This window comes from Taudactylus pleione, unplaced genomic scaffold (genome assembly GCF_031769625.1).
Source record: "Taudactylus pleione unplaced genomic scaffold, aTauple2 ptg000087l, whole genome shotgun sequence".
Taxonomy (NCBI): domain Eukaryota; kingdom Metazoa; phylum Chordata; class Amphibia; order Anura; family Myobatrachidae; genus Taudactylus; species Taudactylus pleione.
Genome location: NW_028284489.1, coordinates 8,508,627 through 8,533,812, shown reverse-complemented (window position 1 = coordinate 8,533,812; position 25,186 = coordinate 8,508,627). Strand labels below are relative to the sequence as shown.

General features: G+C 40.2%; 1 protein-coding gene across 2 annotated transcripts in view; it reads left to right on the top strand.

Annotated features, from left to right (window-relative positions):
* The window catches only part of CRTC1 (CREB regulated transcription coactivator 1), a 250,519-nt gene that overhangs the window by 214,192 nt on the left and 11,141 nt on the right, over positions 1 to 25,186 (top strand). For both annotated transcript variants that reach the window (XM_088468969.1, XM_088468968.1), the window contains exon 11: positions 15,833 to 15,916. In XM_088468969.1, coding sequence (XP_088325095.1) covers positions 15,833 to 15,916 — 84 coding nt within the window. The remainder of the gene's footprint in view (positions 1 to 15,832; positions 15,917 to 25,186) is intronic.

Sequence of the window (25,186 nt, the reverse complement as noted above, 5' to 3'; positions counted from 1 at the left end):
ACCATCTGTCCCGCCCATTATTCTCTTTCAATACTGCCCTTCATGCCTCACTGTCATCTATCATCCCTTTCCAGTCTCTCTATTATCTCTGCCCCCATCTCGCTCTCATCTCTGTCCTCCTCCCCTATCTCACGCTGTCATATCTGTCATCCCCCATCGCTCACCTCTCTTCATCCAAACAGCACTGGAAGAGGAGAGTTTGTGTCCGGGAGTCAGACAGCTAGTGAGAGCTGTGAGGAGGGAGATCAGGGCCTCCCCCCATCTCTAACTGCACTTGTGTAAGACAGACATCTAGCAGGATTGTACAAAAAATACACCATCTCCCTTAAGTTCAGATATTGTAAAAATAACTCTCTCGGTGATCATAAATTGACATTTAAAATGTGGTCGAAAAATTTAAAGCGAGACCATGTTAAATGTTGGGTTGGCGTATTCGTAAACGTAGTATTATACTGTTGGCAGAATGTCAAGACAAAACATGCGTTTAATAAGAAACCAACTGCAACATGTCAGGAATCTCTTCATTACTTGTAATTGAGAAAAAGCACTCATACTTTATTAAAACCAGACTGTTTTACTGAAATATGAGCCAGCACTATGTGTGTTTACATATGGCTTACTAGTTCAGAAAGCATCAATAGAAAGTGGTCACTGGCATTTTTTTTTACTGCACTTTATTTGTTTTGTTGCAGTTTATTTGCATATATTGCTATCCACAAATATAACCAGTTCCTACGTCTATGGAGATTCTATGATGTGACTGGTCTGGAGTAATGAATACATAGTTCACCCAGGATGACCTCACACTGGCTACAATTATTACTATCACCATTTTTATTTCTCTCAAATAGATGGCCACATCTATTGATGAATGAAAAATATAGCCCACAACTACTTTAATGCATGCTGCAAGAAGATCCTTCTACTTCCGTGTAGAAAGGTCATTTTGTTTAATACACTATCCACCTTATTTTGAACTGTTGTATCATTAGGTGTGCCCCTTGCTTGTACAGTATATTTGTGATTGTAAAGATGTTGCTTTTTTGGAAATAGTGTTTATGGACAGTTCTATTGTACACTTTGCATATGCCCACAAGGATGGTTTGATCTGAAGTTTCACTTTGGTTAGTGCTCACAGGAAATCTCAACAAAAGACCAATTTTAACATGTAGCAAATGACTTCAATAACTTGACTAATAACCTTGGACATTTTCAGCTTTTAACTTAGATTTATTTTTACTATTATAACCACTATAGGACATTTTAGGCCAATTTAATGCAATTACTTTAAGACTATTTTACTACATCCCAAAACTCAGATAAAATACAAATGTTTGGTATCCTTGTTAACATTAGCTGTATAATTTGGGGTTGAATTCATTTCATGAAAGTAATCTAAAGGTGCCTACACACTTAGTGATATTTTACACGATTTGCCCGATTCCGACGCATCGTGACGACAAATTGAGTAAAATATGCCCAAATCGTGAGTGTCCACTCACGATCACGATGACGATGCTCGTCCCCGCAGGTCGTACATAGCTTCTTCAGATCTGCTGCGCTGTAGGGCAGTTTTGCCAATCTAGGACACGGAAAAAGTTAAGGCTGCATGATAGATCGTTTGTCACATTGGACACTTTTTACACCAAATCGTCTGCAGGACTGCCGGGGAGCTGCCGGGGGAGAGTTCAAGGGAAATTGTACACGATGTCGGATCGTGAAGTCTTCGCCAAATGTGTAGGCACCTTAACAAAAGATAAATTAATGTGTTTTTTTCTTTTTCCTTATTAGTCTATTTACTGCCTGTAACTTAAAAATATCTTTAATCTACTATGGTAGCAAAATAAAGCAGTACTTTCACCCTCTGCTTTTGGTTTGATAGGTTGGTAAATATTTAGAAGACTTGCTGCAAATGGTGGAACACCAACCCAAGCTGAAAATTGAATAGCCAATGTGGTTTATTATATTTGGGTACAATCAGAAATTTTAAAGTGTTTATCTATTTTCGGATACACCCGAGCTTTACACCTGAAATACACCCTGTACTTTATAACCCATTATACCAGTGTTTCCAAACTCCAGTTTTCCCGGGACCCCAAACAGTACATGTTTCTTTAGATCGCCTCAGTATTACAATTGAATTGAAATATTTAGAAGCACCAGTGACTCTTTTAAAATGTCAGCCAGTAATGAATACACATGTGTACCAACTAGAAGAACTAGTGTAAAACATGCACTGTTAGGGGTCCCTGAGGACTGGAGTTGGAAAACACTGCATTATACATTAGACAATACCCTTCTGGCCTATTGTAGTACAGAGTTTGCTCCCAGTTACAAAACAAGAACACAAATAATGGAGCATCTGCTGTAGTCAGAGATGGAGTAAACCCATTGGTTTGGGCCCATCTTCCTACTTCTGATTGTCAAGAAACCCAGAATGAAAGCAGTTTATTGTTATCTTGGCCCTTTGGGCTCTAAACAGGAACCTACTCTATCTAATGGATGATTCAGTTATGACTGCAGTATTGTTGGTTACATTATAACCTGAAGCTTAGATTTCCATTTCCATTAGGCTTCGTATGTCGCAATCAGAAAGCACACAGTAAAAAAATAAAACTCTATAACAAGTGAAATAAATTACAGTTCTGGTGGTAATAAATAAAAAGAAAATGTATTTTAACAAGAATTTTATTTTGAAGTGAACTATTTAAAGCTGCACTACACCTTAGGAAAATATTATAGTCATTTGCTTCTTCGCCCTAGCCTTTTTGCTCTTTTTTTTTTTTTGAGGGATTACTCTGCTTCTAACAGCCCCAGGCAAGAACTGGAGCAAATGTGGTCTCAATGGGAGGATCAATCTCAAGTCGATAGAGACTGTGCTTGTGATTAGTCTTTCCGTTAAAACACCCATTCAGCCATCATGTAAAGGCGCTGGTTTTTACTGATTTGCTGGTCTATATTGAATAACTAGCAATCCCCAGAAAAATTGATGCATGTTGTGTCCATCAGGGCTCCAGCTAGGCGGATAAGACCGTGTTATCCCATAGTGGCATTGGGTGTTATACAGTGCCTTTAGAAAATCATCATACCCTGTCACATTACACACTTGAAATTTTAAATAAATTAAATCAAACTTTTTCCCAGCTTTATTTACATGTTATAACCCTCAACTTTAAAGTGAAAATAACATTTACACAAAATCTTAATTATTATAATTGAATTTCTAAAATACCTAATTTGGATAAGTAATCATACCCTTTGAGTAATCATTATAAACTTGCTCAGGTACAACCAATGACATTCCATATCACGCAACAGGCTAATTGGCCACTATCTGATCACACAATTGTAGTGGTTTTGTTTACTTTAAGATAACAAAAAACACAGAATTCCCCCAGCACTCTATAATGGACCAGTAAATGAGATCTACATCCTATATGATGGTAGAAATGCAGAGATATACATTTTTATATATTTGCAAACATATGTTTAAGCCAGCAGCCATTACACGGCATCAATTATATGGTGGTCCTAATACTACATGATAACAGCCCCCACTTTGGGTAATAACATTTGTTGTGCTACATGATCATAGCACATACTTTTATATATGTCTAAATTGAGAGCTAACTCACCAGGAGGCACCCCAATATCCTCCAAATGGCACTACAAGGACCACCATACCTTCCAGTGACTCACCCCATCCATGCCTCTTAGGACAGTGATATTCAGAATTGGCAAGTTGCTTAAATCAATTTATAAGTCCACTACAGGTGCTAGCAAAGGAGGGGGTAGTCTAGACAAAAAAAAAACAGAATTTCCATAGAACACTATAATGGACCAGTAAATGAGATTTACATCCTACATGATAGTAGATGATAGGTTTTACTTTCTTGTCTAAACTAGCCCTTCCCTTTACAAGCACCTGTAGTGGACATATACATTGATTTGAGCAACTTGCCAATTTAGGATAAAACCAGGTGTGCTTTGAGGAATCCACTACTAGTAGTACATGGTAACGCAAAGAATTCTCCATGTTTGGAAAGGATCTTTTAAAAGTGTTGCAGAATAAAGTTTTGGAAAGGCACAATTTAGGAGAAGGATACAAAAAGATTTCAAAGGCTTTTACTCTCCCTCTGATTATCATTTAAAACACTAAAGGACTTCGATATTATTCAGTCGTCCATTAATCATGCATGAATCGGGCACTAAAATATCAGCAACGACCAGCGTGCACACTCCAGCTGGTCGTTTCCGACATCAATCCTCGTCCGAACATGCCGGTCATTCTGACGATAAAGACAGATTGGCCATGTTCGGGGATGATAGAGGGTGCCTACACTGAACGACTAATCGTTAAGTGTAGGCACTGCAGGGGATGAGGAACGATTATGATGTCGTAATCGTACTGTCTTCCCTGGGTTGCGTGGTGGATGTGCCCCTTAAAGCTGCATACACACTAGACTATTTTTATGGACGATATGGATATCTTTCAACGATATATCGTTAATATCGTTCACTGTGTATACAGTGAACGACCAATGATGCACTCTCTCGCCGTTCGTTAACTATGTCTTTTGTCGTCCGTACATTCAAGCCAATCTGACTATATTGTCAAGAATTGCCTGTTCAGAGATGTGGCAGGATGACTTCACTGAAAGATATCTTTCAGTGTATACACCCAATATAGTTTGACCTGCACACCAGAAAGTTCAAAGGAAATCTTTCACCAATATCGCTCATACAGCACATTGTCTAGTGTGTATGAGCCTTAAGAAGTGGAAAATGTATTGCGCCACCAACACCTTACCTATATCGGGCCGTCCCCCCCCAAACTGGATAACGGAAACAGGATATCTAGCAGGCAAAATACCAAGAGAACAATGGCAACTTTGAAGGACTTACAAGTCTTTATGGCGGAGATTGGTCAGTCTGTGCATGTGATAACTATCTCACAAGCTTTACATAAAGCTGGCCAGCATGGCTGGGCGACGAGAGAAGCCACTTCTGGAAAACTGCCACATTCGGTCTCATTTGCGCTTTGCAAAAAAAAAACACTTGAAAGATTCTGATGCCATACAAAAGGTTGTATCATCATATGATAGCAAGAGAGAACGTTTTGGACTGAACTAGTGCTATGTTTGTCGAAAACCAAACACAGCACACCGCCCAAAACACGCCATACTTCTGGCGAGTGGCCGCATGCAGGGAGCTCTCCACTCGTCTCGGGGACACAGTGTTTCTCAAAAACTTGGCCCCTGAGTCCATTTAGAAGTGCACACACCAGGGCGATGAAGCCCTAAGAAGTCCCGGCTGCGACTGGCTCTTACCTCCACAGACTCCGACCCATCAGAGTCTCCAAAAGGGACCCAAGTGACAACTGTCTCACCACTGCAGGACCTGGGAGCAGTGCTGCCTTCTCCTTGCAATGCAGGGGTCCAGTCACCACCTCTCACTCTCCAGGGTACCAGGTACCTCAGAACATTGACCCCAGGATCCCGTGGCCTTCAAATCAATGTGATCAGGGAACTGTGGGGAAGAGAGCACCAGGACCAGATAGCAGGCACCATCTTGCAGCCTGCACGCTCGCCCTGCTGCAGAGTGGCTGCCACTTGAATCTTCAGCCGGTTCCTGTGGCTGTGCCTGAAGGAAGAATCAGACAGGTGGGTTTTGGATGCTATACGGCCATTTCTCAGCTCCAGCTCTTCACCTTTCCTGACACCAGCGAGCCCAGTCACCCTCACCCCCGCAGCTCAACGACGAGCTTGGCACAGGCCACATCTGGCTGTGAAGCCTTCATGTTGGGATACAATTGGACCAGCAGGCTATTTCATTTTACTTTATTTTAACGTTTTAACCGCTCCCTCCCCCACACTGTTGTAACCTGGTTTCTACTTTCACAAACTTTCTAGTCTGGTCTTTATGCTGCTAACTCTGTGTTGTATAGATAATTTAACATTCCGCTCACTCTACCATTTGCAACATTAATCTACAACTATAATTTCTTTCTGTTTAAACTGTTATTTTTTCGCTTGTTCTGTGCTGATACTGCCATCTACTGTCTCCCCTTTTTCTTTCTCTATAATTCCCCACTGCTTGTTACACTTCTGGCTAATACTCATCCTGCCCTCTGTAACCTATTTAGTGCGCCCAAGAAAGCTGCCTTGGCTGGTACTTTCAAGGACATGGTGAACAGGTCCATTGAATTGTTAATGCCGTGGATATTCGGTTAGTGCATAGTTAATTTTTTCCTTGTGCGTAGAATTAAAAATGCATGGCTCTGATAAAGCTGCAAGGATTCCCGCCTAGTAATTTATTTCTTTCTTTGTGTCATAAGTTCCAGGCATTGCATATATTCTGCCCAGAGTAATCCTATGTAGTGTGCCTAAAACAGCTGCCTAACCTGGATCCTCCTTGGGCAGGATGAATAATCCTGCAACTGATGACCCGAAATGTTTTTTATGTTATATTATGTACTTATTCCCTGTACTGTTTTTGAAAATGTAAACCTCAGTCTTATTTCTACCTGTTTAGCGCCTGGAGTCTTATTGGAGAAAGAGTGCTATATAAATAAAATGTGTCATTATATTTATTATTATTACTGTGAAGCAATTGGTTAGGAATGAAAAGAAAAAAAGATGCTGCCAAGCACACCCAAATTCTTGAAGAAGACCTGCGACCTTGTGCTAGACAGCTGAAGATGGGCAGGGGGTTCGCTTTCAGCACAACACTGACCCTAAATATACCTCCATGAAAAAAACAAAGTGGCTTAAGGATGGGAAGGTAAGAGCTGATTTAAATCTGATAGAAAATCAGTGGATGGACTTGAAGAAAGCAGTCCATCGCTGATTACCACAAAATTTGACTTGAACAGTTCTGCAAGGAAGAATGGGCCAATACTCCCCAACCTAGGTGTTCAAAGCTGGCAGAGACACATTCAAACAGACTGATGGCTGTATTTGCAGTAAAGGGTGGCTCTACAAAGTATTAAATCCGAGGACTGATTATTTTTCCAACCCTGTTAAACTAGTTTATTTTTTTTTATTAATTTTCAAAACTGTTGCCCTTGTTCCCATTAGTTGAATGTTGAAAGATGACTTGTAAATAAAGCTGGAAAAAGTTTGATTTCACTCATTTTATTTTCTAGGGTGCAATATAGCAAAAGGTAAGGATTTTGACAGGGTATGATGATTTTTCTGTAGACTGTATAATATAATACACCTGGTAAAATTTTGCATCTGTTTGATATCACATGACTACCTTCCCAATTAAAAAAGTTGCATCCAAGATGGCTGCTATACTGGTGACATACCCTAAATCGTTTTTCCTCACTCCCATATCATGTGTAAACACTGGACTATTATTTCCTTTTCCTTTCATTTTCTTTTTATAAGGGTGTTTTCCACACTCATGGAACACCCTGTAATAAGCTTCTGAAAGCTTTAACCTTTATCCTGAGCATTGGTGGAAGCTAATCCTTTCCCAGTACTTTCTGTATTGGCTATTAGTCTTTCTGTACATCCTGAACTCATAACCGAGGTCATGTTTACCATACCCAGACTAACTGGTTCCTGAGCATTTATAAGAAGACAGCTTTAAATGAATTAGATAGCTAGAAGGATAGATAGATCATCTTAATTGGAAACCATCCAGAAAATGGAATGATTTAAAAACAAAAAATAGGCTCTTTGAACATAATCACTATGCCTTCTCATACAGATTTAAAACAATTATTTGAGGAGTAGGATGCCAAGGGCTACGTGGGAGAAAGTAGGCTGTACCATATATGCTTATGTCTAAACACTACTTTAACCAAAGGTGTGACTTAATTCTTGCAAAGGACTGTTAAGATCAAAAATAAAACAAACAAGTGGTTTGTGTATGTAAATGTTTAATTTGTTTCCATGTGTTTTTTGTTGTTTCATTATGTGCTATTAAACAGGACATTATTTTTATTTATAGGCTGTATTATGCTCTTTATACTTCTTATACTTTGACAAACATATATGTAAATTAACCTAATTTCTCCATGTAAGATTTGTAGTACTGGATGTTGGTAAAATATCTCAATATGGAATGAATGATGAACAAATGCCAGTTCACATTTTTAGATCCATTCCAGTTTTACTTTCACAGGTATGTTACTCCTTATAATGGAGGGCGAAAGTGTTGGCTGCCTTCTATTAACATACCAGCATGTTTTTGACCGTGGGAGGAAACTGGTGCCCCTGGTCAAATTCAAACAATTGACCTCAGCGCTCTCAGGCAGCAATGCCGCCACAAAGCTGACAAATGCCTATGATTTTCAGCAGATAGGAATCGTGCTATGTTTTATATTATTTTTCCTATATCCGCTTGCATATCAAACATTGAGTAGCATGAGCAAAGAAAACTAGCTTTGGCACAGTTCCTGTGAGTGATTTTTTTTTTTCCAGATACATACTGTGTGTTTGTGTATATGTATGTATGTATATATATATATATATTTATATATAGATATATATATATATATATATGTGTTTATACGTGTGTGTGTGTGTGTGTGTGTGTGTGTGTGTGTGTGTGTGTGTGTGTGTGTGTGTGTGTGTGTGTGTGTGTGTGTGTGTGTGTGTGTGTATGACCACAGGAGTAAAATCCATCTTGCAACATTGAATCCTCTGAGTGCTGCATTATTATTTATTAATATATATATATATACACACACACACACACACACACACACAGACACTCTCCTAGTGGTGCAGCACTCCAGGCTCTTGAAATAATTCATAATACTGACATCTCGGTTAACGCAACGTTTTAGTGCTTGTTTATTATAGCACTGTCGTCAGGCTAATTAAAACACAAAGCTCACCTTAAATAACTCCATCACTAGCACCACGTGGACGCTAGAGGTGGGGCCACTCACCCAGTCCGATGGCATGTAAGTCATGACGTCATCACGCCCGATGAGTCATCAGTGACAATACCCTCACCATGGAAACATCAACACTGTACAAAAATATATAGAAGCAGCAACATAAATATATACATTCATTAAAAATAGAATAGATAATATGAATTACCTCACCGTAACTGCTCTTATATCCAAATTGCACCTGCATATCCCATATTGTTAAAGGAATGCCATATATATATATATATATATATATATATATATATCCTAACTTATTCTAAGTGGACACTTATCTAATAGTAATTACATAGTTAGACATATTTAACAACAACTCTTGAAATACAATGCTTATGCTATTTAATATCACTATTATTTTTCCAGACAAGGGTAACTATGATATTATAAAAAGATTTTAATCCATGATTGTCATTCAGTCCCTTGGGTACAAGGGTCCCTAATTTAAATATCTATCTGCTCTCAGCTTGGAGTAATTTAAGACTACGGTTACCACTGCGTATTGTTTGGGGGATATGATCAGTGTTCTCTGTAGAATGAGAATAGGATTCTTGGATACAAAGAGTTAATTAAGCCACACAAGTAATATATGTTTAAAAAGATATTTATTACAAAGTAAAGGAAAGAATACTTAACTTGCTTGAATAACACATCATCTACTTAGAACATCAATGGCTTTTCTTCCCAGGAGCCTCCTCCTCCAACACCTTGGAGCTGTGATCTCATACATCAAGCATAGACAAAGGGCTAACTGTATACTGACAGGCTACATCTTCTATAAGGAGAAAACCCAATGCTTAAGCAGTTTGACAAGTACAAAGGTCATGTTAGGAAATATAGGTAAAAGAAAGAGGAAAGAATAGACAGTAGGGGGCACTGTTGCCTCAGTTAAGAAAGTTGGACATGTCAAAGACCTATGACTGTTTATGACGTGTACTTAGCTGAACTGAAGGTAAGACACTGTTGACAGAGGCTTACATAATGTATGGCCACATATCCGGACACAATAAGACACTATTTGCTTAACTTAAACAGTGAACTTTGTCATATCCTTCGGTTCTTTATGTCGAGAACACCTTGTGCAATGTATATAAGTATACATTTCAACATAATTATCCCTTCTAATGTCTGACACAGATATCTATTACCTTTATACATTTATAAAATCACACAACAATATGGCTTCCAGCAACCAAATTCTGTACTCCTACCACAATCAATCATCCTGTATCGTAAGGATGATAGTGGATGACGTGCATTACAAAAATGTCAAGCTACTGGCTGATCACTTTTACCACTGGCTAGAGCCGCTCGTATGGCGGATCTATGGGCCGCCATACGCTCTTTGAAAGAACGTTGTCTTTCCAATGTAGGAAAGTCAACATGGGCAAATGATTTGGTAAATAATAAATCTGGAATTACACGTAAGTTTATATTTTAATATGATCTGGTTTTCCTGAATGCGGATGATAAAAGTATCACCTGGGATCATGAAACTGTAAGTGGTGCATGAGCATCTCAAACATCCCTTTTCACCTTGCAGGAAATTATCTCTTTGTACTTTAACTTTGGCAATTTCTGTCTTAACCAAATAGTCCTTTGAATTGCGGCCAAGCTTATAGCTCGCCATCAATTTCACTTTTTGTAACTGTAAGTCTCCGCTTGTTTGTACCATTGGCCATAATCTTTTCGATATCCGATTTATGGATGTACTTATGGGATTGCATTGTGTGACCTATGGTAACAGTACGGTTTTAGAGGATTTGTCATGTTTAATTAAAAGGGTGTTCCTATCGATCTTGAGAACTCCATTTTTAGCTTCAATACACAAAGCTGCATCATATCCTCTCCAAAAATTTCAGCATCATAACATCCATTTGTGGTTCTGCAATATTGTGAACTGAGGTGATCCTTTTTAAACGCAGAAACCGTGAGTAAGGGAGCCCCCTCTTCAAAGGTTGGGTGGAAACTCAGCATATGTAACAAATTGTTACTGTCTGTACTGTAGGTTTAGTATATAAGATGTACTAATATATACATCTGTGACCTTTATTTGTACATCAAAAAAATTGACCTGAGTATCACTGATTGTATACGTTAGTTTTATTGGATGATTCCCTCACATTATGATTATTAATAATTTGTTCAAAGGATCTTTTGCTACCATGCCTAAATATGAGTAGGTCATATATGAACCGGGTATAATAAAGAATATCACCAGCTACTGACACATCACTAAAGAATATCTCATGTTCCATTTCAAACATAAATGTGTTGGCGTACGATGGGGCCACACTGGACCCCATCGCACATCCAGCACACTGTAGGTAAAATCTCAAATCGAATAAAAAATAGTTATTAGTGAGTATCTCTGTTAGTAGTTCCATAACATGCTCAATGTGTGGACCTATGTACTGGTGATGGCCAACCAAGAAATTATGTACGGTTTTCAAGCCCAAATCATGGGGAATCACCATATATAAGCTGGTGACATCTACACTGCATAGCCATACTTCTCCTTCAATTTTGGGTAATGCTTGCAGTTGATTCAATAAAGTTGTTGTGTCCAATAAATATTTGGGGTGTGATTGAATGCAAGGTTGGAACAAACCATCAAGGTATACAGCCACTGGTTGATATAAAGGTTTGGTGGCAGCGATTATTGGACGTCCCAGTGGGTTATGTAGGGATTTGTGCACCTTGGGAGTAGTATACATAGTTGACACCAAAGGATGTGCCGGTATTAGAGCCTCCATCAAATTAGCTGCCATTGTGCCCTCCTATACTGCAGTTTGTAAAATATCAGCGAGGGACTTTTTAAATAAACTGGTTTGTTCTTTGTCCAATAATCGATAAGTTGTGGTGTCACTCGATTGTCGCTCAATTTCTCAGATGTAGTACATTGTGTTATGTATGATGAGGGCACCTCCCTTGTCTTCAGGTTGGAAAACCAATTGCGTATTATTCGCCTTATTTGTTTAAGGCTATATGTTCTTTTTTACTGAAATTGCTCCTAATTGCTGGTGTTGTATTAACTTGCGCATCCACTTCTTGATCTTCTAGCCTCATGTAAGTTTTTTAATTGTGGCATTTGAAGACTATGGGTCGAATGATGACCTAGGTTGTAATCTCATTAATGATGACTGTAAAGGAGTTGTCCCAACAGAAGATGTTGGAGGAACTTTGGCGAAAAAAAATATTTTAATTTTAGTTCTCTGAAGGCGGTACTTTGAAAAGGATCAAAGTAATTGGGTACAAATGATAAGCTTTTTGCCAAAATTTGATTTTCTGTGGGTGACCATTCATATGATAAATTTATAACTAAGTTTTCCGTCCCCTCGGTGGTCTTCCTCTACGTGTTTTTTTTTTCCATTGATGCCCCCTCCTGGTGAACAGTCTTCTCCTCCTACTGTCCGTCCACTTTATCATCCGCATACAGGAAAACCATATCACATTAAATATAAACTTACGTGTAATTCCAGATTTATTATTACCAAATCATTTGCCCATGTGGACTTTTCTACATTGGAAAGCTAGAACGTTCTTTCAAAGAGTGTATGGCGGCCCATAGATCCGCCACACAAGCGGCTGTAGCCAGTGGTAAAGGTGATCAGCCAGTAGCTCGACATTTTTGTAATGCACGTCATCCACTATCATCCTTACAATACAGAATGATTGATCATATCTCCCAAACCATACACGGTGGTAACCGTGGTCTCAAATTACTCAAGCTGAGAGCAGATGGATATTTGAATTAGGGACCCTTGTCCCTGAGGGACTTGGTGACCATCATGGATTAAACAAATTACCCTTGTCTGGAAGTATAATAGTGATATTAAATAGTATAAGCATGGTACATAGAAAATTATTTCAAGAGTTGTTGTTAAATATTTCTAACTATGTGATTATTATTAGATAAGTGTCCACTTAGAATATGTTAGGAGATATATATATATATACACACATATATATATATATGCGTATATATATATATATATATATATATATATACACAAAACGAAAAATAGTGGCACTCTGAGACTTAACAGCAATTAGAAAAAGGACATCGTTTATTCCAAAGTCAGGAACATCGACCAACGTTTCGGGGCCACAGCGCCCCTTTGTCAAGGTAAGTGGTATAAGGCATTCATTGTAGTCTGTCATCCTGTATATTTTCCATATGGGGTATGCAGGGACAATTTGGATTGGATATAAGAGCAGTTACAGTTAAGTAATTCATGTTATCTATTCTATTTTTAATGAATGTATATATTTATGCTGCTGCTTCTATATATTTTTGTACAGTGTTGATACGATTCCATGGTGTGAGGGTATTGTCACTGACGACTCATCAGCTCGATGATGTCATCACTTACACTCCGTCGTACTGGGCGAGTGGTCCCACCTCCGGGTGTGGCATCCACGTCGTGATGGATAGATAGAGATAGATATATATATATATATATATATATATATATATATTTATTATATATATATATTTATATTTATTTATTTATTTATTCTACACACACAGCGGGTAAAATAAGTATCGAAAACATCAACATTTTTCTCTGTAAATATATTTGTAATGGGGCTATTGTAATGAAATGTTCACCAAATGTCAGCAACAACCCATGCAATCCACACATGCATTGAAATCAAACCATAGATGTCTATAAATTAAGTTATGTGTAATAATGTACAATGACACAGGGAAATAGTATTGAACACGCTTACTGAAATGTATTTAATACTTCGTACAAAAGCCTTTGTTGGTAATGACAGCTTCAAGACGCCTCCTGTATGGAGAAACTAGTCGAATGCATTGCTCAGGTGTGATTTTGGTCCATTCTTCCACACAAACAGTCTTCAAATCTTGAAGGTTCAGTGGGTCTCTTCTATGAACGCTGATCTTTAGTTCTTTCCGTAGATTTTCAAGTCGGGTGATTGGCTGGGCCATTCTAGCAGTTTTATTTTCTTTCTCTGAAACCAGTTGAGAGTGTCCTTGGCTGTGTGTTTGGAATCATTGTCTTGCTGAAATGTAGATGGCACAGATTTTTTTCAAGAATGTCTCGGTACATTTTTCCATTCATCCTTCCTTCAATAATAATTAGTATGCCAGTACCGTATGCTGAAAAACAGCCCCACACCATGATGTTACCACCTCCAAACCTCACTGTTGGTATGGAGTTTTTAGGGTGGTGTGCAGTGCAATTTCAACTCCAAACATGGTGTGTATTATGGCATCCAAAGAGTTACATTTTGGTCTCATCTGACCAGACTGTGTCCTAACAGTATTTCACAGGCTTGTCCAAATGTTGTGCAGCAAACTTTAAATGAGCTTCAACATGATTTTTCTTCAGCAATGGAGTCTTGCATTGTGATTGTGCATACAGGCCATGGTGGTTGAGTGCATTACTTATTGTTTTCTTTTGAAACAATTGTACCTGCTAATTCCAGGTATTTCTGAAGTTCTCCACAAGTGGTCCTTGGCTCTTGGACAACTCTTCTGATAATTCATTTCACTCCTCTGTCAGGAATCTTGCGAGGAGCACCTGGTCGGGGCCGGTTTATGGTGAAATTATGTTCTTTCCACTTCTGGATTATGGTCCCAACAGTGCTCACTGGAACATTCAGTAGTTTAGAAATCCTTCTGTAACCAATGCTATCAGTGTGTTTTGCAACAATAAGGTTGCAAAGGTCTTGAGAGAGCTTTTTGTTTTTACCCATCATGAGCTGTTTCTTGTGTGACACATTGGTAATGAGACACCTTTTTATAGGCCTTCAGTTGGGACTGAAGCAGCTTATATTAATTTGCACTGACAAGGGGCAGAATTGCTTTCTAATTACCGATAGATTTCAGCTGGTGTCTTGGCTTTCCATGCCTTTTTGCACCTCCCTTTGTTCACGTGTTCAATACTTCTTCCCTGTGTCATTTCACATTATTACACACAACTTAATTTATGGACAACTATGGTTTGATTTCTTTGCATGTGTGGATTGCACGGGTTGTTGCTGACATTTGGTGACAATTTAATTACAATAGTCGAATTACAAATCTATTTACTGAGAAAAATGTTGCTTAGTTAAATGCTTATTATACCTGCTGCGTGTGTTTACATGAGTATGTGAGTGTGTGTAAGTGTGTATATATATATATATATATATATGTGTGTGTGTGTGTGTGTATATATATATATATATATATATATATTTGTGTGCGTATGTATATATATATATATGTATATATATATATATATATATATATATATATATATGTGGTTAGTCTATTTAGATTTTTGATGCGGGAGGCTTTGTAGACAGTCTGTAGTTCTCAACTGACCGCTGTATCAGATATAGAAGTTAAAGCAGAATCTTGATTAGTTACTGTACGTTTAGCAGGTGTTTGCCCCCTCTATATTTACATTGTATTTTTTAGGGCATTCAATTACTATCTTTAGTTGTGACTTGCACAACAAATTCGTATTCTTTCATCTTCTGAATCTATATATTGGCCTGCAGTACACAATTACTTTTTCCTGCAAGACGGATTGGAATGTGAATAAACAAACCTAAAACCATCTACTTCCTCTAATCTATGCACAATTCTGAAAAAGGCAATAATGCAGCAAGTGGAAAAAACTTTTGTGGTGCTCACTTACAAAACTAGATTCTAAGCTATCTTTTTGTGTATGATGCCGATTTTGTTTGTTTGGTGATATTAATGTAATGTGAGAAGTACAGCTGTACAAATGTCAGTCTAATCTTCCAATTTGAAGTGCAACTGTATGTAACTTACTACAAGGCAATTGTAGTTCTTGCAAACTTAGTGATCTCTTTGCAGCACTACTTAAAGATATATTTTGTGTTTGTACATAATACATATTTTAACATTTTGTTATCTTATTTATTTCTCTTCAGCATTCAATCTTGGGTAGCGTGTTTGGAGACTCGTATTATGACCAGCAGATGACTGCGCGGCAGACTAATGCTTTGTCTCACCAGGTATATTGAAATACAAGATATATAGCTATGTATCTCTCTTTAGATAGGTAATGTGTGTGTGATAAAAACCAAATGTGCAAAGTCAAACCTAAAACTTTGGAGTGAAGAGTAATTGATAAATGTGTCTTATTGCTAAGAAATAACATATATTACAGTATTGCACCCTGGCTATGCACTGAATATGGTACCCACTTTTCTCCATGTGTTAATCTTTAAAAAGACAGTACCTGATATTTTAGTAAGTGAATGGTTTTCTAAATAAATACTGTTTTTACTGGTTAAAAAACAAATTCAAAATTCAACAATTTCCACAGTTTCTCCTCCAATCGTGTAAAAAAGTTAATGAAAGAGTACAATAAAAAAGATAATCTTTGCTTCTCAAATCACTTAAACGTTATTCAATTCACCTTCTCAATTCCTAGTCTCCACCATTGATCTACCTTAGGAAATTGAAAGAAAAATCTTGACAATTATAATCAACTTTAATTAGAACTCCTTAATTAAATATAACTAAGATTCTACTAGATGCCTCTTTCATATGTCTCAGAAATGGTGGGAAATTGTTTTGAATAATTTCCATTGTATCTGATTGTCTGGAAACTTTCACCAGTTAGATACAAGGGAATGAATTTAAACTATTTTCTATATAGAACTTCTTATTCATTTTTCTATGTATCTGAATGGTTAGTAGATTGTCTTAATTTTTCTTACATAGTTAATTTTTTTCTTTGTTTATTTTGACTGTTGTGGATAAAGAGCTCTAGATATATATGTTGCCCTTTCAATATTGGGACTGTGTGCTGAATATGAGTACAAAGTGAACTTTGTTCACTAAAGGTTTTCCAAATAATTATTTACTATTTTAGTAAATGTACTTTTCATTTTATTTTTTATATTTTTTTTCAAGTGCAGTATTGCACCATAATGATCAATTCCATAGTATTGTAATTCTTTTTGATGTTAACGTGATTTTATGTAAAGAGGTTATTCACTTTGAGCAACCCTTTTCTTTATGTATTTCTAAAGGTTTTTTGTCCTTTGACATGTCAAGTTCCACAGACTAATTGCTTTTAATTCAGAAGTAAATCTACTATTCTTAGTATGCAACCAGGTTACTAGAATTAATGTATTGCAAAGGCCAGGTCAAGCTGATCACGTATGCTGTATCTAGTGACTTCTCTTTTCTCACCACTGTATAAATTTGAGTAGGAACAGTGAGTACAGATGTGTCCACATATATTTTATTCCTTGCATGTTAAACAGCCCTTCTAGTCGCGCCATGCTTTGGGGTCCATGTAGCCCCTAGCATGTTTTCGTATGGCTTTTTACCCAAAAGTGTCTTATTCACAAGTGATGCGAATAGGATGCCCAAGCAGCTTCTGCTGATTAAAATTATATGCGGCATTCTGTGTGCAACTGCGGGTGTATCTGCATGCGAAATGCTACCTTACAGTGTCACAGCCGATGACACTGTTATGTTGCATTTCGCATGCAGATAAACTCCCAGTCTCATACAGAACATAGGCATGCCACATATTTTGATCAGCAGAAGCCACTGTTCGAATAAGATGCATTGGAAGATAGTCACCCAAAAATACGCTCTGCACTGCAGGGTCACACGGCACTTACACATTGTGTAGCGCGACTTGTAGCGCAGAGAGGATAGATGTATGTGGACACATCTGTAGGTATATTCCTTTTACAGTCGTGGATATCTTGTAGTATGATCTGAGGATTCATATGTATATCTTCTCCTTGTTGTAAACGATGTAACATGAAAGGAAGAAAAAAACACTGTCAGTCACCAGCACTTTTTATACACAAAATTTGAAAAGGGAGACAGAGTGTGTAAAACAGTGTGTGTGAAACATCCCTCTACACAAACAGTGCGTACCCCACTCACAGGGAGAGGTGACTAATGACTCCTCAAAAGGTATCTTTATTTCCCAATCACCCAGGTGTGTGGTTAATCAATGGTGCAATCTGCATACCATAACTCACTTATAGAAATAGAGATGGAAAATTCTAAAGGTATCTTTTCATGCAACAGTAGCGTACCCCAACTCACTCTAACACCAGTCATAAAAACAAAACACACATCAGTCTATTTTTCAGCAATAGAGCTGTTTTTAAAAAAAATAAAAATAAAAACATCAGTATAAAAGTACATACAAAAATCATCAGGTTTTTCAGCTTTGAGGAAAAAAATTATGGCTTCAAACACAGTTCAGATTTTCATCCACATACCTCAGCAAGCTGAATACATAAAGTGGGGTCACAAGAATCCTTTAAGTCAACGCGTGTTTCGGCTCAGCCTGGAGCCTTTGTCAAGACATATGAATAATGTGACCTAATGGATTATTTATACTACCAACCTCCAATCAGCGCAAAGCGCAAGTCAGAACAAACGCTAACAGTTGTGGGAGACCTCCAACCTCTAGATGTACGCACACCCATCTACTATCGTCCGTATACAGTCCCCGGCAGGGATTGGTGACACAGGAACCCCGTGATGTCCGCGTCATCCAGGACCGGAAATATGCATCCGGAAACCTGGCAGCGCGGCACGTAAAGCTGTCCGCATCTCAGGATACTGAGGGCGGAAATGTGTTCACTGTACCACCACACATAGGGGGCGGAACTAGCAAGCGGCAGGATACCAGTGATACAAATGTCTACACTACACACTGGGGTGTAGTCATAGTAACCTAACACTTGAATTTAATTGCGCCCTGCTGCTGATCTCCATAACGGGAATAATCCCAAAACATATATATACACCTAAACACACTGTACAGTTAACATAATATACATACATACATAAACATGTGTTAACTGTACAGTGTGTTTAGGTGTGGTGCTTTAGGTGTCGCACTGCCAGGTTTCCGGATGCATATTTCCGGTCCTGGATGACGCGGACATCACAGGGTTCCTGTGTCACCATCCCTGTGCTACTGAGTCGCACGGCGCTGGTGCGTTATGTTTAATGCAACTTGTAGCGAACAGAGGTAAGATGTATGTGAACACATCTGTAGGTCAAAGCCATGCCCAAAGTTAGTTACACAGAGGCACTTTTGTAGAGTTGGGTGACCAGGTTTGTTCACTCCTGCATTACGATCACTTACCTATATGCATGTAAGACTAAAAGCAATACAGAAGTTAACTTTCCTCTTCCTCACTTTACACACTGCAGGAAGACCCCAGTCTTCACATATGTTTGTACTTCTGTTTGTGAAGAAAGGAAATAATTTTTTATTTGTATACAGCTCCCAGTCTGTCTATTCCATCTGTGTTTATGTGATTTGGACTGATTTTGTCCATTTATTTACAAATGTTTTTTGATGCTGTCTGAAAATTTGATTCCCCTACATATGCCGCCTTCTAGTTGCATCTGTTTTTATTATTTTATTTCACTCTACCCGAGTAATGAGGTAGAATGACTATTTGAAGTTGTTTCGTTAAAATGAAATAAAGATAAAAAAATTACTGATTGCATTTATATTAATAAAAAATAGTCCCAACAGTTTGTGTAGGCTGCATGCATCACTCTAATTTTCTTCTTCAGGGTCCATAGGGATCTACAGGGGGATACCATGGGGATGTCCTAAAGCAGTACCCCTAGGGTGGGGGACACTCCTGAGCATAAAGGAGAACTTGGCGCCCAAAGGAAGAATCCTGAGAGGCAAAAGTATCAAAGACATAGAACCTAAGAAAAGTGTGGACAGAGGACCATGTGGCTGCCTTACACAACTGTTCAGCAGAGGCACCACGACTAAATGCCCACGATGGCCCTCCAGACCGAGTAGAATGTGCTGTCAACTTGTTTGGGACAGGGAGGTCAGCCTGTGGGTACACCTGAGAGATAGTCATGCGTAGCCATCTCGCAAGAGTCTGCTTGTTAGCTGGCCATCCGCGTTTGTGAAAACCATATAAAACAAAAAAGAGCATCTGATTTTCTACGCTCCACATAAATACGGAGAGCACAAACTACATCCAGTGAGGCTTCACCTACAGAAAGATCTGGAGCCTGAAAAGGTGGAACTACAATTTCATTTACATGAAATCGGGACACTACCTTAGGTAGGTAACCCTCCCTTTATGAAGAAAAATCAAAAATGGGGAGCGACAAGAGCGCTGCCAAATCATAGAAAGCAAGTATAAAGTGTTTTCACGGTCAACCATTTCAAGTCTACAGAGTCCAGAGGTTCAAATGGGGGACCTTGTAGCCCCTTAAGAACCAATGACAAATCCCACGTTGCTACCGGTCAAACAAAAGGAGTCTGAACTCGCAGAACTCCCTGAAAAAAAAATTCTAATATCTGGTAATGAGGCAATCTTCCTCTCGAACCAGACACACAGTGCAGAAACCTGCATTTTCAAAGTGGCCAGGCGGAGACCATGGTCTAAACCTGCCTAGAGAAAAGCCAGTACCCTGGAAATCCTGAACACCAAGCAGAGGCAAGCCTTCATGCCCTTAGCATCGTCTGAATTACAGAACTGGAAAAACCTTTTTGCTCTTAAGATGGACATTCAAGAGCCACGCCGTCAAAGCCAGACGAGGTAAGTACATATGCTGGCAGGGACCCTGCATTAGCAGATCCTGCCGTGGAGGAAGAGGATACGGACCGTCTATGGATAGTTTCTGTATGTCAGTGAGCCAGTAACGTCTGCGCCAAGCCAGAGCCACCAGTATTACTGTTATGCCTTCCTGCTTGAATTTCCTGTGAACTCTTGGGAGGAGGGAAATCGGAGGAAAGATATATGCCAGCTTGAAGTCCCATCTTGCTGCCAGTGCGTCCACAAAGGCTGATGGAACTCCGGACCTGGACCCGTGCCTGGGAACCTTGTGGTTGTGACGTGATGTCATGAGATCTTCTTCTGGTAGACCCCATTTGTTTACCAGAATCTGAAAAACTCCTGGATGGAGAAACCACTCTCCGGCGTGTATGTCTTGGTGACTTAGGAAGTCTGCTTCCCAATTGAGTACTCCCGAGATGGCCGGAAGAACCTTAGTCACTTCTTTCATGGCTGCATAACTTCTTGTGCCTCCCTGATGGTTGAGATAGGCCACTGTAGACTGGATCTGGACCAGTTTGTCCCGGAGCAGGTCCTGTGCCATGATAAGTGCTTTGTATACTGCTTGCAGACCCAGAATATTTATTGGCAGATTACTTTCCTGATTTGTCCATCTTCCCTGAAAGGTGTGATGACCTGTCACTGCCCCCCATCCGTGAAGACTGGCGTCCGTAGTGGGAAGCACCCAATTTTGAATTGGCATCCTTTGGACAGATGGTCCTTTTTCAACCACCACAGGAGAGAGTGACGAACCTCTGTAGTGAGAAGAATCCTCTGGGACCTTATTAGCTGATACTGTCCGTTCCACCTGGAGAGAATCAATCTTTGCAGAGGCCTGGAATGGAACTGAGCATACCCCACCATGTCGAAGGTGGATACCATTAATCTCAGGACCTGCATCGCTAACAGAATGGATACCCTTCGCTTGTGCAGCAGCTTGCGTATTCGCAATGATAGTGCCGCAATCTTCTCCTCTGGTAGAAACACCCCTTGTGCCCGAGAATCCAGAAGAGCTCCCAGATGTACCATCTGCTGTGTTGGAGAAAGCGATGATTTCTTCCAATTGATGATCCAGCCATGCTTTTGTAGGCAAGCTATGGTCAGTTGAAGATGGTTTTGTAAAACAATCGGAGTCTGTGCCAATATCAAAAGGTCGTTCAGATATGATAGTAGTCTGCCTTCCTGACGTCTAAGATAGTCCGTCATGACCACCATTATTTTGGTAAATACCTGGGGAGCCGTAGATAGGCCAAAGGGTAGTGCCTGAAATTGGTAATGTTGCTGAAAGACGGCAAATTGTACAAATTGTTTGTGGGATAGCATGATGGGAACATGGAATGTCCAGGGAAACCATATAATCCACAGGCTCTATTGGCAAAATAATTGACTGGAGAGTTTCCATACGGAACTTGGGTACATGGTTAAACCTGTTGAGGTTTTTTAAAGTTAGAATAGGGCGATGAGCCCCATTCAGTTTCTGAACCAAGAATAGATTGGAATAATTACCCCTTCCTTGTTGCGACACAGGAAGCGGGATTATTACCCCCGCATGCAGCCCTTCCTGAAGCCTTGACCGCATCTGATGGAGGTTCTGTGCAAAAAAACTTCTGGGGAGGATGCCTCCTGAAAGTGAAAGCATACCCCAGAGAGACACTTCTTTGACCCAGGCATCTGTTGTTGTCTGACTCCAGTAATCCGCAAAATGAAGAAGTTAGCCTCTCACCCTGGGATCCCCCAGGAGGAGGCCCGCCCCATCAGGCCGAGGGTTTGTCGTCCGGTGTAGAAGCTGGACGTCTTTCTTGCCCAGACCTCTTAGTTTGTCGCCTTGTTGTTTTGTGAAAACTAGACCGCTTAGAGCCGTGGTTGGGGAACAGGGGTAACTTACCCCACTTGGGGTAAAACTGAAATTCCTGGGGGTAATGCAGGGCTGGAGGTGCACGTGAACTAGGTGCGCCGCTGCACCTCCAGCCCGGCGCCGCAGGGAGGCTCTAAGTCGGACGCCCGCTGAGATGTTATTACCAGCGGGCGTCCGGCTCCTTCCCTGCAGCGCCGCGTTAGCTGGAGGCTGGAGTTCTCTTCTGACATCTCTCACATAGTTCCAAGGAGCAGTCGGGCGGGCAGGACGGCGGCGGATGCAGGAGCAGGGATTAAGGTAAGTGTTTTGTTTTGTACAAGCGGCACTACAGGGGCATAACCATGGGGGCACTACTACAGGGGCATAACTATGGGGGCAGTGCTACAGGAGCATAACTTTGGGGGCACTGCTACAGGGGCATAACTATGGGGGCCCTGCTACAGGGGCATAACTATGAGGGCCCTGCTACAGGGGCATAACTATGGGGGCACTGCTACATGGGCATATGAGGGCACTGCTACAGGGACATAACTATGGGGGCACTGCTACAAGGGCATAACTATGGGGGCACTGCTACAGGGGCATAACTGAGGGCACTGCTACAGGGGCATAACTGAGGGCACTGCTACAGGGGCAGAACTATGGGGGCACTGCTACAGGGGCATAACTATGGGGGCATTACTATAGGATTTCCTTCCTTTCAAATCAAGGGGTAACGTCGGCGTATCTAAATATATTTTGGGGTAAAAGGTAAAAAAGTTCTGTGACCCCTGGCTTAGAGGAAGACTGTTCCCTTGCTCAGCCTTGAGGACGGAAGGACCGAAAAAAAACTTTCCTAGACTTTATTGTAGCTGTAGATGGCAGACCTGCTGACTTTGAAGCCTACAGAGTAGCTATTATTTTTTTTAACTCTGCTCAAAAAAGTACCTTTCCATAGAAAGGTAAGACTTCCAGAGCCTTCTTTGAACCTCTATCAGCTTTTCAGGATCTTAACCAACTGGCCCTGTGTGCCACTATTGATGCTGCTGATGCCTTAGAAGCATCTACTGCAACTCCTCCCAGAGAGGAAGCTGCTTACTGTATATGGGAGATATACATCGATTATCTGGTAGAGATTCTTCCAATGCCCCCATCCTTTCTTCAACAGCTTTGGCTAACCAGGCTCCAGCCACAGCTGGAGGAGTAACCGCTCCAGATGATGAAAATATTGCCTAAAGACATGCTTCAATTTTTCTCTGTGGAATCCTTCAGAGAAGATGCTGACTGAATAGGCAATGTAGCATTTCTGATTAAATGCGTCACATGAGCATTCACAGTAGGTGGTACCTCCCACTTAGTACATACAGAAGCTGGGAAAGGATACAACGATGTTATTCTTTCATTCACATAAAACCGTTTGTCAGGTTTATGCCCGTGCATTTTCCATAAGCTCAGTGAGCTGTTCAGATATTGGAAACTAAATTTTGGCCACATTCCAGGTGTGTTTAAACACTGGAACATTCTTACTATAAACTGGTTCATAATCCTGAATATGTAGGATTGATTTAACTGCCCTCACCAAAGAAGGAACATCCACTGTGGATGGATGGTTCTCCTTCCCCGAGCTAGACCCAGGAGAGGAACCCTGTGCATCCTCTGATGATGCGTCTGAATCCATATGTTGAGAAGACTGATGAAAAGATATCTTGTGCTTAGGCGCCTTAGTAACTACCGGTTTGCTTTCAACATTAGATGGCGCCATACTCTGACTAGAATGGCCATAAACATCCTTTCAGGAAGGATGCATAGGATGTGCAAACATGGCATGCTGTGGACACCCCATCCAAGGAGGCAGTGTGGGAGCAGCCATACGATCCACAAACTGTTTCATTACCTGGGACAAAGAGGATACCCAAGATGGCTCTTGTCCAGGGGCAGGTAAACTCTACTGGTGAGGTGGCTCTTTATAACAGACAACACACAAACCATCCTTTACATCCTGAGAGGACAAACAGTCTATACAGGATTTACATGCAACCAGCACATGGGCCTCCACCTCCTGTTTACCTTTATATTTTGACATGTTTAAAATAAAGGCAATACATGCAATGTTATGTGACAGCCTTCACAAATACTCAGTGATGGCTATAATTGACAGACTGAAATAAAAGACAGCATCAATGCAGAAGCTAGCAAACAGTCCCATACAATATATATGTAATCTAATTACAACAGACCCTAAATCAACTACACAAACACCAGGTGTATGGTAGGATATAGAGCACTATATACTTTAACGAAGGGAGAGGTATACAGGGAGACTGACCGAAACCCTCCTGAGACCAACAGCTACAGCAGCGCACCGATAGTGGACTGTAAGACTGTAGATAAGGCCCTGCATCCGGTTGCAGTCCGGGTCCCAGCATTGCTTCTAGCACGCTCAGCCGAGACCTGACGAAATCACCAGCCCTGTTACTGGTGTTGCGGCTCGGCAGAGGTAGATGGTTTCACAGTATATGCATCTTAATCCAGAAACATAAAATAAAAACTAAAAGCTTAGGACTGCCTGAGCAGTTCCCTGTTACAAAGGTGCGTCTTAATCCTGCCGTACCAAACGAACACTGAAGGCCTGTGGCTAGGGGTGGGGTATATATGGAGAAGGACCCGAGGCATCCTGGGAGCTGAAAGCTTTAACTGTTTGGTGCTTGGATCTCTCCAACCACATTATCCCCATGGTACCCCTGTGGATCCCTATGGACCCTGAAAAAGAAAGCATCCTTTTAACCTCACAGTCTGAGCAAGTAGCAACTTTGATTCATGCAAGTTCATCCAGAGTTAGTCCTTCTTAAAGTGACTATACA